Source organism: Corvus hawaiiensis, chromosome 9 (genome assembly GCF_020740725.1).
Source record: "Corvus hawaiiensis isolate bCorHaw1 chromosome 9, bCorHaw1.pri.cur, whole genome shotgun sequence".
NCBI classification, from domain to species: Eukaryota; Metazoa; Chordata; class Aves; order Passeriformes; family Corvidae; genus Corvus; species Corvus hawaiiensis.
In genome coordinates this window covers 24,201,025-24,214,247 of record NC_063221.1, presented here as the reverse complement: position 1 = coordinate 24,214,247, position 13,223 = coordinate 24,201,025, and the positions used below count along the sequence as shown (strand labels likewise).

At 39.8% G+C, this 13,223-nt stretch overlaps 1 protein-coding gene across 10 annotated transcripts in view; it reads right to left on the bottom strand.

Annotated features, from left to right (window-relative positions):
- The window catches only part of MAST2 (microtubule associated serine/threonine kinase 2), a 188,708-nt gene that overhangs the window by 17,107 nt on the left and 158,378 nt on the right, over positions 1-13,223 (bottom strand). For all 10 annotated transcript variants that reach the window (XM_048312262.1, XM_048312253.1, XM_048312254.1 and 7 more), the window contains 9 exons: positions 11,621-11,682; positions 10,882-10,967; positions 9,301-9,509; positions 8,249-8,387; positions 7,688-7,820; positions 6,150-6,315; positions 5,038-5,139; positions 3,305-3,427; positions 991-1,100 (listed from right to left, as the gene is read on the bottom strand). In XM_048312262.1, coding sequence (XP_048168219.1) covers positions 991-1,100; positions 3,305-3,427; positions 5,038-5,139; positions 6,150-6,315; positions 7,688-7,820; positions 8,249-8,387; positions 9,301-9,509; positions 10,882-10,967; positions 11,621-11,682 — 1,130 coding nt within the window. The remainder of the gene's footprint in view (positions 1-990; positions 1,101-3,304; positions 3,428-5,037; positions 5,140-6,149; positions 6,316-7,687; positions 7,821-8,248; positions 8,388-9,300; positions 9,510-10,881; positions 10,968-11,620; positions 11,683-13,223) is intronic.

Sequence of the window (13,223 nt, the reverse complement as noted above, 5' to 3'; positions counted from 1 at the left end):
GGTTGAGGACAAAGAACAAACTCGTCCTTAAAAACTGACTTCAGCAGTGGGAAAGTGGAGGAACTGTTGTGAAAAACTGAAATACTTTTCAGAGCTCCTTAATAAAATTCCTACTCCCATCTCACTAAGATGGAAATACAATTCATAAAGTGGCTCAAAACAGCATTTCTTCTCCCTTCTGCTCCTCCCAAACATATTTTATCAGGAAGACCAATGTACTGCTTTCCTTCTAGTTATGTATTTGAAAACACCTGAGGTTTTATGTTTTGTAGAACTCAGGTCATTCTTGCTGCTTTCCTCTGGACTCCCTTTTACTGGTCCATCTTCATTTTCAAGAACATTGTCCAGTACAGATCAGAATACCCCAGTGATGCCCTTCCTACTGGTAAGCCCAGTATGGAAAATTACTGCTTCAATAATTTGGCACATCTAACTCTTGAGGGACTATGTTCCCAGACCCTTCTCTTTGAAATTGTCACCTTGCCTTTTGCTCCTTGGGCTGTATTTGAGACCATGAGCAACCTCAGAGATGTAAACTTCACTGATGTTCTTACCCCCTTTGATTTTAGACCCTTATTCCAAATGTCAGAATCCATTGTCATCCCAATACCATCTTGTCACCTATGGAAGGTCCTTTCAGAATGAGACTGCTCAAAGCAAGTAAGTTTTGGATACTCCCTATGCCAGCATCCAAGTCATTAGTAAAAACACCAAACTGTATCAGATGCAGAAGAGACCTACACAATGTCCTGCATACTGAAAGTTTAAGAAATATAAAATCTTACTCTCTGATTGTTCTGGTTCTCACCTTCTAAAAGGCCACAAACTACCACAGAATAAACAACTCATACAGCGTTCGTCTTCCTCAGTGAATACTACACACCATGAGATGCCATAGAGCACCCACATGATTAAAATCTGCCCCTTACGAAGCAAAGAAACCATGTTTCTCTCAAGATTTTTTCCTTCAACAAGTTATTATGTCCCTACCTTGCTGAACCTGGGGGAGCACGAGGAAAACTGCCGAATTTCCACGTGATCATCATCATTGGTGTCCTCCTCTTCTTCCGAATCCAGGTGTTGGTATCGTTCTGAACGGGCTGGGAACAAGACACGGCACTTGTATCAGTGTGGGCAGTGTCGGTATTTCACACCTCAAGCATTGCTAATGGTCTGCTTAAAGAACTTTGAGTGTTTATACACCATGCAGGGTTATTTCCCTTAATACTGAAACATACCCAGCCAGTTTCTGCTCATCCCGTGCAATTGCCAGTGAAGAATATCTCCTTGGCACTGAATTTATCTTATCCTGTCAGCTGTATTCCATTCTGGAAGCAGCTGATACTCAAAAGGTGTCTAATCCTGCATACCCTTTGTGGTAGGGATATTTCTTCCCTACAGCACACAATCGTATGGAAGGAAACACAGAAACAATTCACCGTTCCGCTTTCCAATAAACAGCTTTTTGATTGTACAAAGTCTGTCCTGCATACATACATACATACATACAAGCCTACTTTAAAAAATAAAAACATTTTCCCCCCAAAAATCTCCTCTTTTCCCTCCTGCAACTAGGAAAAGGATTAGATTTTGTGAAAGAAAATGGGCAAGCAGCCAATATGCAAAGCTATTTTTAATGCAAAAACTTCCAGAGAGATTTTGTGCTTTGAGATTTGCGGCACGGGATTTCTAAGCCAGCCACACTGGATTTTGTGGAGTGGGCACTAATAAGTTTGGCTATAGAAAGCTGATAGCTACACTGAGCCAAATTTGCTGCACCACATCAGCCAGAAAGCTGACTTATAAAAGACTTTTATAAATTCTAACGTTTTCTGCATTAGGGTTTGTAACAGCAACGCCAACTCCTATCCGTGTCTATGTGAGATATTTCCTGATGGGAGAATTCCAGCCTTTATAAAGGATTCACATCAAAGGCACCCTGATGCTGAGTGTGCCTGGGCACGTGGGGAGTTACCCAACATTCTGACTTGACAGACACAGACATTTTACTTTTACCCACCAGGATCTGCTCGTGGCTGCTGCACTGGGCCTCTGCCAGTCGCTGACCCAACTCAGTGACCAAAGTTTCCACATCCAGTAGGTACAGTTAGTGGTGGGAACACCCCACTACATCTGTTTCTCCATGTGTGTTGTACCAGTAAACCTCAAGACCTGCAGAAACCCCACCTCTGCCCCCTCTGCACAGCTTGACTCCAATTGCTCTTTGCAGCAACCACACAGAGATTTCTCAATCCATCTCGCTCTCCCATCCTACCTCTCCATACAAGCCCCAGCCTAAAAGCCCCTTCCCCAAACTGGAAGAGCACTATCTAAATGGAATCACTGCTTGTGCAGTGTAAGAGCCAAGCGAATGGAGGCAGCTGCTCTCTCCCTCCTTTCACTCTCTGCAAAGCACAGGAGCTTAGCAAAAATGTGCTTCATGCAGATTTGATCAGTCCCATGGTCCTAGGATGGGAGAGATTCCATTGATGCAGAGCACAAATTTCCCTATCTCAGAGAACTGAAACAGCCAGTATGCCATTCTGCAGCTGGAGAGGGGGAAAGACCTCACCCTGACCAAGCCCCTTCCACCTGCTCAGCTCCCCAAGTCAAATGAGAAAAGTTAGGGAGCAGAGGGTCTGGGAACAGAGATCTCTCCATCCCTCCTGTGACGCTCCTCCCTTCTCTCCCAAGAGCACTGACCCTGTCTGGTGCTTATCTTGAAATACCAGGAATCTTACATAACACTGATACCATGGCAGTTCCCATTTATACACAGCAGACAAACACTTCACTTCATATCTCATCAGACTTAATAATACTAAAGTGATACACTTGCAGTGAAATTAATTTAAATTACTTTAAATCTCTTCAGAATTTTCCCCACATACTTGTCTTCAAGGTCTAGGGTTTGTTTTGGGTTTTTTAAAAAACATTTATTGGCTGAAAACAGTCACTAGGGAAAGATCATATTGCTCAAAAACTCAAGGAATTTGGGTTTACCAAATGCTTCGGAAGAAGTTTAATAAACCCAGCATGACAATGGCAGCACCTCTCACTGCAGGGCCATGGCTGGCAGGACCACAGGCACCAGTGAAAGGCCAACTAACTCCAGCAGCAGCCCTTTTTCATTTACAATTAATTTGCCTTCAGAGAAACCTTACTTGGCATTCAACAGAAACTTTTAAAAGCAATTTCCATCAAGTGTTTTATTCAATTTCTAAAATGACTTATCTCTAACAATTTCAAAAATGAAATATGCACAAGAAATATGATGCTGTTTAGGCCAAATCTTAAGTCTTACTGTCAAAATAGCTTGTGTCATCCTCAGATTCCAACTGTGGGATGAATTCAGCTTTCTGTCGGAGTAATCCATTCCAGTCCAAATCTTTAAAGAACCGATGCTGCTTCACTTCAAAGGCACTACCTGAAATAAGAACCTTTTATTGCAGAGTATTTCTTTCAGCATTTGCATAACATCAAAAACAAACCCTAAAAATATTGAGAGCCTAAGAGAATGTACTTGAGTACTTTTTTAAGTTACACATTTGCCAGGAATTTTGAGAAACAACTTACCCTTTTACCAAAGTGATCATGCAGGATAAAACCTGAACAAGATTGCCTCCTTCCCACTTCCTCTTCCTGTTTAGCAACAACACAGATGCTGGAAGACAGCATCTGCTATTGCATTCATTCCACAGCGAGTTGCAAGATTAAGAAGTAACACCTTAATTTAACATTTTCAAACTCTAAACACCATCTTATTCATAACTGAATAAAGAGAGCAAACTCAGAGAGGCACTTACTTAGAATGTGGGTGACAACTCACAACTCCACTGTTGTGAATAAGCCCATTCATGTGCCTAGAACAAGACAGGTCTCACCTATCTTCCTGAATTAGTATCTTTTGTTATTAAGCTCAGAAGCTTGGGTACCCAGAAGGAAAAAGTAAAGACTATCTGTCTACCAGTACACACATTTTTTCAAATGAAATTAATATTCATAGCAGATGCCACTGTCTTTTTAGAAAAGAAAAGAGCAGAGGAAAAGAGATAAAAGGTTTGTTGAGTGCCAGTGGCACTACGACATGCCAAGTGAAACAGCAGTCTCAGCACTACAGGTATATAAGAAATAAAAAAAAAATCAGTCCATTAACTCATTTTATAAGGTTAGAAACTCTACATCTTTTCCATGACAGCAACATCTTTCAAGTACATGGATTTTAAGTAGAGAAGAACATGTGAAAACCATCTGATATCATTATTAATTCATGATCTATTCATCACCCTTGTGTGCTAAGTCTGCTGACTACATGCACCTTTTGGAACTGTTATATATTTATCTCTAAGCTTTTTTTTTATCCTTAAAGTGTAGTTTTGAATTGAAAATCCCAAATTAAATTAAACTAATCAAATCAACGAAAGATGAGCTGTGCTGTGAAGCCACAGTGTTGCACAAATTATTTTAAAACAAAAGTATAGCTAGAGATTATTTACGATTATTTACTATGAGGAAATGAGAAGTGTTGGCTTGTAAAACTTTATATTTGACATTATAATACAGAAAGACTGACATACATATCTGACTTTGCCAAAAAGATTATCAGACTTTGCTGTATGTTTGGAGAATTCTACACTACAGGCCTCTAGGAATGGGAAAGTTTTATTTTATTACACCCAGGAATTCACATGCATGGCAGGGATTAAGCCCCTACTCAAAGAGAACTTCAAAGAAATCTGATTATACACTGTTCAAATGGAGACACAACCCTCAAGCCTATAATGGAACAGCACAAATCAGAGAAGTTATGCTGCCAAGCTGACAGTGCCCCTTTCCTGCTTCCCAAACAAGGCAGGAATATCTGTCTGGCTCATGGACATCTGACACTAATTCCCAGAGCTCCACCACACTGAATCCAGTATAAACTGCTCCCCAGCTCTAGATGAGCATTGTTCAACACGAGTGGCTGTGCATCACTGGCAAGGTAGCTTCATCCCCTGCTTCTGGACAGTGCTTTCCTGTGCCCAAGGTTCTTACCTGTTCCCATTCTTTCCAGAGGATTTTGGCGGAGAAGCTTAGAAATGAGGTCCTGGGCATCGGGTGGCAGTGCATCATCTCCTTCTGGCCAGGCAATTTCATCTGGGGACAAAAAGAGACTTGACATTTTCTACCAGCTTCCCAACAAATTTGAATAACCATTCACACTCCTATACCTCAAAGTGCAACGTTGAGAACTGCCCCAGAAGCATAAATACCTTAAATTCAGCAGCTTAATATAATTCAAGCATTGACATTTTCCAAAATGCATAAAATTCAGCATCAGCTAAAGCTGCTGTCAATCTAAGCAGTGCTTGTGGAGACAAAAAAAAGCTTTAAGGACTCTATTAATAAAGTATGAAATGGGACTTCCATGACAATCCATAAACAAAGACAGTGACAATACCGTGGCTGTATCTCCTGCCTGCACATTCCACAGTCATTATACTTGGAACAGAGAGAACAATTCACAGGTAACAATTTCATGCATCATACTTAGTGCTTTGCTGAAATTTGCTTTTTACAAAGGACATTTGCCAAGTGTGTTAAAAATTTACTGCTTCAGAAAGCATTCCCAATAGGAAATGATTTCATTGGCATATTCACCGAGTGAACACAAAGCAATTGTCCAACTCCAAGCATGAGACAGGTTTAAAAAGCCACAAGACGTGAAGGTACTGAGTACAACAGCTTCAATGTATTGTACTCAGAATTTCCTTTGATTTCATTTATACAAAATTACTAATTGACTGGCATTTGGACCCACGAAAACAATAACCAAACTCGGCCTGAATTAGATGAATTGGCAGCTGTTTCTTTCATATTCTCCACCATTTAAGTTAAAAGAACAGAAAAATCCCCAAATATTTTTCCTCAATCCCACAAGGATTTGTATGACTCCCACACCATGACAGAACTATTTAGGAAGATGTTAAGCAACACAACAACCTTCCCTAGCTTAAATCAGATGGAAGCTGCTTTGACACAGAAAGTTAGAAGTACTAAAATTAAACCCCATTATTCTATACCTAGTCCTTCCTGATTAAACTGCGTATCCTCAATATTTTCAAAGCACATTTTGAAACCCCTTCAGAGCCAGAGCAGAAACTTACCACTGATCACTTGTCCAAACAGCTCTTCAGGTGTGTCCCCAAAGAAAGGAACGCAGCCGACCAGGAACTCGTACAGGATAACTCCCATGGCCCACCAATCCACAGGCTTCCCATAGCCCTGGCGTAGGATCACTTCTGGTGCAATGTACTCTGGAGTCCCACAGACCTCAAGAGAAACACGCAAGAAAGCAATAAATCTACAAATTGCCAAATTCATGTCAAAGCTTATTTTGGTTTTTTTTTGGTTTTTTTTTCTTTCCCCCCTCAGAGCTTTACAAGGAAGTTATTAATGTTTTGCCACTGACCACTTCATGCTGTGAACTACTTCCATGGAGCAAGAGTTTATATTTGAAGAACACATTACCTGCACAGAAATAACATAACATGAAATTAAATGTTCCTAGTGTGAACATGCCAGCTAAGTAGTTCTTTGGTGCATGCACAGGAAAGCATATGGGAAAAATGCATATTCTGTGTGTTTAGGTCTGACAGCTTGATGGATGTCTGCTGGCACAGCTACAGCTACCAGGAACTGAGTTTTGACAAACCTCTCACATCTCTGTGCTAACAGAATTTAGTTTCACAGATGCAGAATTAGCAGCACAGCATGATTACACACTTCAGCCTTAATCTTGGGAGGTACAGCTGGCATGGACAATGGCTAAGGAAATTACCTTGGAAGATCTAAGTTGCCTGGGGCTTAGAAGCAGCAACAACAGTAACAAAATAGTTGTGAAAGACAAAATACTGTAAAGTGCAAGAATATGATCTAATGACTTAGGAGAGTTCTGCTAGAAAAAGCATCCTTACTCAGAAACAAAGGAAGACAACACCACAGGACGATTATGAATCAATACTTGGCACAACTAAAAATTCAGCTGAAAAATTCAGCTGTGATCCTAGGTATCTTCAGAAGAGAGAAGCAGTTTTTAATCCCATTATACTGGTGAGCCTGCATCCGGAATAGTTCCTTCAACTATGCCCAGAGAATATAAACTCAAACAGAGGGAGTTACATGGAAGAGCTATTCATTCATCAAAGGAAAATCTATCTTGTTAGCTAGAAGAACTTAGCTGGTTAAGCCTAGCAAAATGAAGGCTAAGGAGAAAAATGACCCTTAGTAAATATCATGGGGATAAAAATCAATTTTTAAGCCATTAGACAAAATTACAAGAAACATACAGAAACTTGCCATGAACTTTCTAAGCACCAGAAGGGGGAGATCGTGGAACAACCTTCCAGCAAAATCCATGTTACATCTCTACACCAACTTCTGTTTACACCTGCACTGCTGCCTGGGCCACCCTTTCAGCATCCTAAACTAAGAGCTGAAGTGCATGACTCCAAAACGAGAAGCTGAAATAACAAACAATGTCAACTTATGTACAAACGTGAGAGCGGACTTGTATCTTTTTCTCTCATTTTACAGTGCACAGCACAGCATTAAGGCAGAGAAGGAGGGCTGCAAACTCTGATTCTATCCCAAGACAGAATCCTGAATCTGATCCCACATCAACAGATAAAATTTTTCAGCTTACCTGCTTGTCCAGGAATTCCCTGGTATCCTTCTCAATGTGGCCCTCATAAAGATTAGTTGTAAGACTCATTAGCCCAATTTTGGACAGTCCAAAGTCTGTTAGTTTAATATGACCCATTGAAGTTATCAGGAGACTAAAAGAAAGAGAAGTAAAATAATGCAACATGCATTTAATTGTTTCCCAAAAGCAATTTAAAACAAAAAGAACACAAGATAATGCTAAGGAAGATCTCAGTGTTACACCCCCATTAAACACCTGGAAAAACCTCCTGTGCAAACAAATATCACAGAGCAGACAAGGCAACTAGGAGTGAAACTATTTTCTGCCATAATTTCATCAGTGTAGCAACAGTTCTGAGATAATACCTGAAGACATTCTTCCCACCCTTTCTCAGTGCCTATCTGCTTCTACATCAGTAGCAAGAGACTCCATAAAACCTCCTACATGTCAGACACTGTTGAAGACCAATGCTGTCTCCACTCCTCATGTCCTGTTGCCTACAGAGAAAGCCCCTGAAGGACTGGCTCTGTCCCTCCAGTTCCTGAGGGGCCAAAGACTTACTTATCAGGTTTTAGGTCACGGTGAACAATCCCATAATTGTGTAGGTACTCCAGTGCCAGAACAGTCTCAGCAAAATACATCCTCGCCATATCAACAGGTAGGGCACCAATGTTCTTGAGAAGAGTAGCACAATCACCTCCTAGAAAGAAAACATTTGCACATACAGCACGTTGAAACAGCAAACAGCAGTAAGAAAGAACAGCTGTGGGTCTGCAACACAACATTAGACTAAGTTTTCTAAAGGCTGTCTCTCACAACCCCGTTAGGAGGAATTCTAAAGATCTCTCTGTAGTTTGTCTTGAACTTAAAACAAATATTAAAATCCTAGGGAAATTGAGATCCATATGTGTGGGGCAGGCTTGGACAGGAATTGTACAGATGCCATTTACAAACTGAAGGAAGCCTTGAAGAAAGTAAGGCTGTGGACTCCTGATTCAAGCTTCCTGCCACATGTCATTTGAGAACACTGGCCACACATGTCATTCGACCTTCATTTCTACTTGCAAAGAGGAATTAATATTAAAATTTCCTATTGTCAGTACATCTGATTTCATTCCACTAATTTATCTGAAAGAGCACTGATACAATAACTCTAATCTTATTTCTCAAACATTCAGTCAAGCAAACCAGGCATAAGAAATTAATCCTACCCACCAGTGGATATTGCTTATAATAAGATATACTGATAAAGTAAAATCAAATTATATTTCAAAGAATAAGCAAACCAAACAACCAAAAAAACCAACCCCAGCATAAAATAGCACTTTATTTTTAAAAAGATTGCTAAAGAACAAAGACTATGGTTCTTAAGTCTTTTTCTAACTGCAATGTCAAACAAATGTGCTATGGATCCAGCCATGCCATCCCACATGAGAGAGGGAGGGCTTCCTTTCCAATGAAGACTGGAAAGTTCCTGCTGACTTCTGACCTCAGCAGGGAGGCTCAGCTCCACTGCAAACATGTTGCATCAGGCACAGGGATGTGTGACTGTGTGTACCCCACATCCATCCCAACTAAGGCCCCTTTGGAGGTGTGGATGATGACAACCATACCTTCCACATACTCCATAACCATGCACAGGTGCCGCTTGGTCTCAAAGGAGCAGAACATGCTGACCACGAAAGGGTTCTCTGCAAACGTCAGGATATCTCTCTCCACAAAGGCCTGCTGGATCTGGTTTCTCAGGATCAGGTTCTGCTTGTTGATCTTCTTCATGGCAAAACGCTGGCGGGTGGTCTTGTGCCGCACCAAATACACCGCTCTGCAAAAGCACACACCAAGAGGAAAAGGTCCCTTTTCAGTTCAAACTGCTTTGCTGTGGGGTTAAGTTTGGAGCTCTTTGTGGTTTTGTTGTTTTGTTGGGGGGTTTTTAAACAGTGATGGTAACTGTTTTGAATGGATCCCGACAGATTTATCCATGACTCCATAAAATCCCATTTCAGTGGCAAGCTTCCCTAGAAAAGAAGGAACCCCATGACGCTTCCTTCCCAAAGCTACTCTGCTTTCTTGAATAAAGCAGCATTTTTGCTCAAATGTCACAAACTTCCATAAGCACCATTGCAGAGCAGCATGTATTTTTCAACAGTCACCACTTTGCTTAAAAAATTGTCCAAAATCTATGGAATCAGCACGAGTTCTTTCCAAGCTCCATAAAACTAATTTGACGCAGCACTGTCACCAGGGATTTCCTTCAGTAAAGTATCTCTTATACTTCTATCATTTGCAGATCATTAGATTCCTGCACATTAATAATACAGTTTGCAAATAAAATTTTCATCCAGTCTGCCTGCCTTATTGAATCAGTACTTGTTTCCCTTTCTCTGGAGTACATTACATTTACCATGGCATTGTGTCTCACCAGCCCCTGACTATAAAATAAACCCAGGATAAAGACATGTGACTAACAGCAAAACTACCACTTCTCTCTCCCCTTTTTACAAAGTTACATGGGACTTGTGCAGAAATATGACTGAAGAGATTTAAGATCTTTTTGTCTAATAATATGACTCTTCAACATGCTCCACTGTGTCTTCACTCACTAAAAACCATGCTTGCACTTTTTCCACATTTAGTTTTTCAAAAGTGAGTTGTTGTTAACTAAGCACCCACTTCCACAAAACACTCAAACACATGCTCAGGTTTTGCTGTTATGACCTACTGAGTATCACTGCTTTTCAGTAACAGCCTAATGACCTCACTAGTAAGGATTTATGAACTGCAAAGAGTCAGAAACTGCCTTTTAAAATTCTGGATAGGTTTGTATGTGCAGTTAAAATTGTAACTGACTGAATTCATACTTGATTCTTCAATGGATAATAAAATCTAATAGCCTTTCTCAAGTATTACTCCACACAGAGGATTTACCCCAGTTAATTCTAGCACTTCTTTTAGCATTTCAAGTGCTCACAAACAGCCACATATGTTACATATATAAACTGAATACATGAAAGAAATTGCATCTCCCAGAAGAATGCAGAAGACACAACAAGTGTGGAACCTCTGTAGGACCTGAGCAAAATTACTTTATGCTTTGGACCTAACAAAACCCAGACATTTGCCAAACTTTGCTATAGCCCTTTCCTGGGTAGGACAACAATAGCATTTTCTTGTAATTCAAAGTTTAAAAGTCTTACCCATAAGCACCATTACTGATCAGTTTAATAGTTTCAAACTCTTCTTCAGATGGAGTTTTCTTTGACTGGACAGAGGCCCCACGGCTCTGGGGAAAGACAACACAAAAATGAAAATCAGGAGCAGGAATGACTTAATTCTATATGGGGTTTTTTTTGTCCTTTTCTTCTTTAAGTGCCCATTAACTCAAACTCAATCCATTTCTAAATTTCTGGAGCCCTCAGCTTTAGGGCAATTGTCTGTTTGCAGATTCCCTCCATAACTATTAGCACAAAAAAGTTAGTGGACAGTAAGATTCAGGCCTTTCCTTAATATTAAATTTTTAAAAAAAAACAATAAAATAAGGATCTTTGAAACCTAGCCAGTTACATAATTAAATTTTTCCAGTGGTTTTACTAAAGTCAACTCTTTTCAATACCCATCACATTTTACAAATGTAGATATAAAGAATTCCTCCACATGATTTTCATTTGTAACTCCAAAAATTTAAAAAAAAAAAAAAAACCAACAAAACTTGGTAATAAAGCCTATTTGCATCTTTTAAACATTTTACCACCACTGTATAAAGATTTTCACATTTTTACAAGCATGTACTCTAGTTTTAATATGAGCTTTTAAATGTCAGCACCTTTTTTTTTTTTAAATTACAATTACTCTGCATTATAATTAATTCTTTACTGTAGACTACTTCTTTTGAGAGAAAAAAAAGTGCTAGACAGAGTGAGTGTATTACTGCTTTACCTCGACTGAATCATCTGTCTCGGGAGTGTCTGGGCTGTCATAGCTATTCAACTGGGCCATTTCTGAAAAGAAAGAGGAAAGATTACTTCTAATGATCTCAATCAAACACTATTCTCTTTGTTTATACAAGAAAAACAGGATTTTAAGAGGTGCTTGTAGATGATGAAGGACATTTTCTCCCTCTGTAAAAAGTCACCCCAATTATACAGTGATAACCTTTAACATTTACTGCTGCAGGCAGTATTTTATATAAAGGCAAATATAATTAATTGTTCTAAATTTCAGCCTGACTTACTCTAGATGGTTTCTATAATAAGTAAAAGCAAAAAATGCATGTTTGGGGAAAGTGCTGTCTAGTTAATATTAAAACCTATTCCACACACATGTCTGCATGCAGCCTGGTGGCACCTCTGTGCTCCAAAACGAAAAAGCATCACATTTCAAACAGCTGCCCTCCATGTGATGTGGCTGATTCTGCAAAACGCTGAGCAGCAGCAAAGTGGGGGAAAGTCACTTAGTTTAGGCTACTCAGCTGTCGCAGGAGATGCTGTAAACTTTGCAAGCCCAAATCCTACCTTAGCTACGAGCCTCTGAACAGACACCACTGACATTTCTGGGTGCCCTCCTTACAGAAAGGAAATAAGGCACCTTGACATCTCCACACATTTCTAAAGAAAATTTGACTTTAGTAAGGGGAATTAGCGATGGAAAGGTTCTCTCCCATGACAGGGATCAAAGGAAATTTCCCTTTAATGTCAGATTTCAACAAATGCTATTAAATTGCATTTAGCAATCTTTGGTAGAAATTTTCCCGAAGAGCTCTTCACTTGAAGTCAACCTGTCACTGTCATTCCAGTAAACACCAGAGAAGTTAAACTAGTCCTAGCCAGACTACTAATTTATATTAAAATTATGCTCTCCTGAGATAACAGGAAGTATGGTTCAATCGCTGAAATATTCTGCAGTAACCTCCAGTCTCTGTCACACTTTCTATTGTTGCTGAACAAGCTGTGCATGCTTGGAGAACTTGTCACTTCAGCCAGCAAAGTGCCAGGCAGAAATATTAACTCCCTAATTCTAAAGTTACAGTCTTCTGAGCCAATGTATGTCTATATTAAGTTTACCATATGTAATTCTGGCACCTTGCAGAGAAGCTGTTTCTGTCCTTACACTGCTCTCTTTGGTTTGGCTGCTACACAAGATGTAAAACTTCAATCTCACCTCCAGCTAAAAATTCATATTCATCTTCGTTTCTCACGGAAAACACAAAACCCACACTTTTCTCAAAGAGAACAATCAAGTGAGATGACAGGATACTTTCCAACCAGGCCACTAGCAGGCCAGGCAGATCAGAGGAATAACAGGTAAACTTTTACTGTCCAACGGCCCAGAGAAAACAGTTAAATCATAAAGCCATTTTTTAACATTGTTGCAGCTGTAATACAGGGAGACATTATTAACATCATAAGTAAAGAACTGTCACTATTGATGTGCCATCCTTACCCCAGTAACATTCCTGTGAGACATGGGGCTGGAAAGGACAATCTAGAATTTGACAGCAAACAGGAAAATAAGGAAAAATGGCCTAGAAATTAAAGCAATA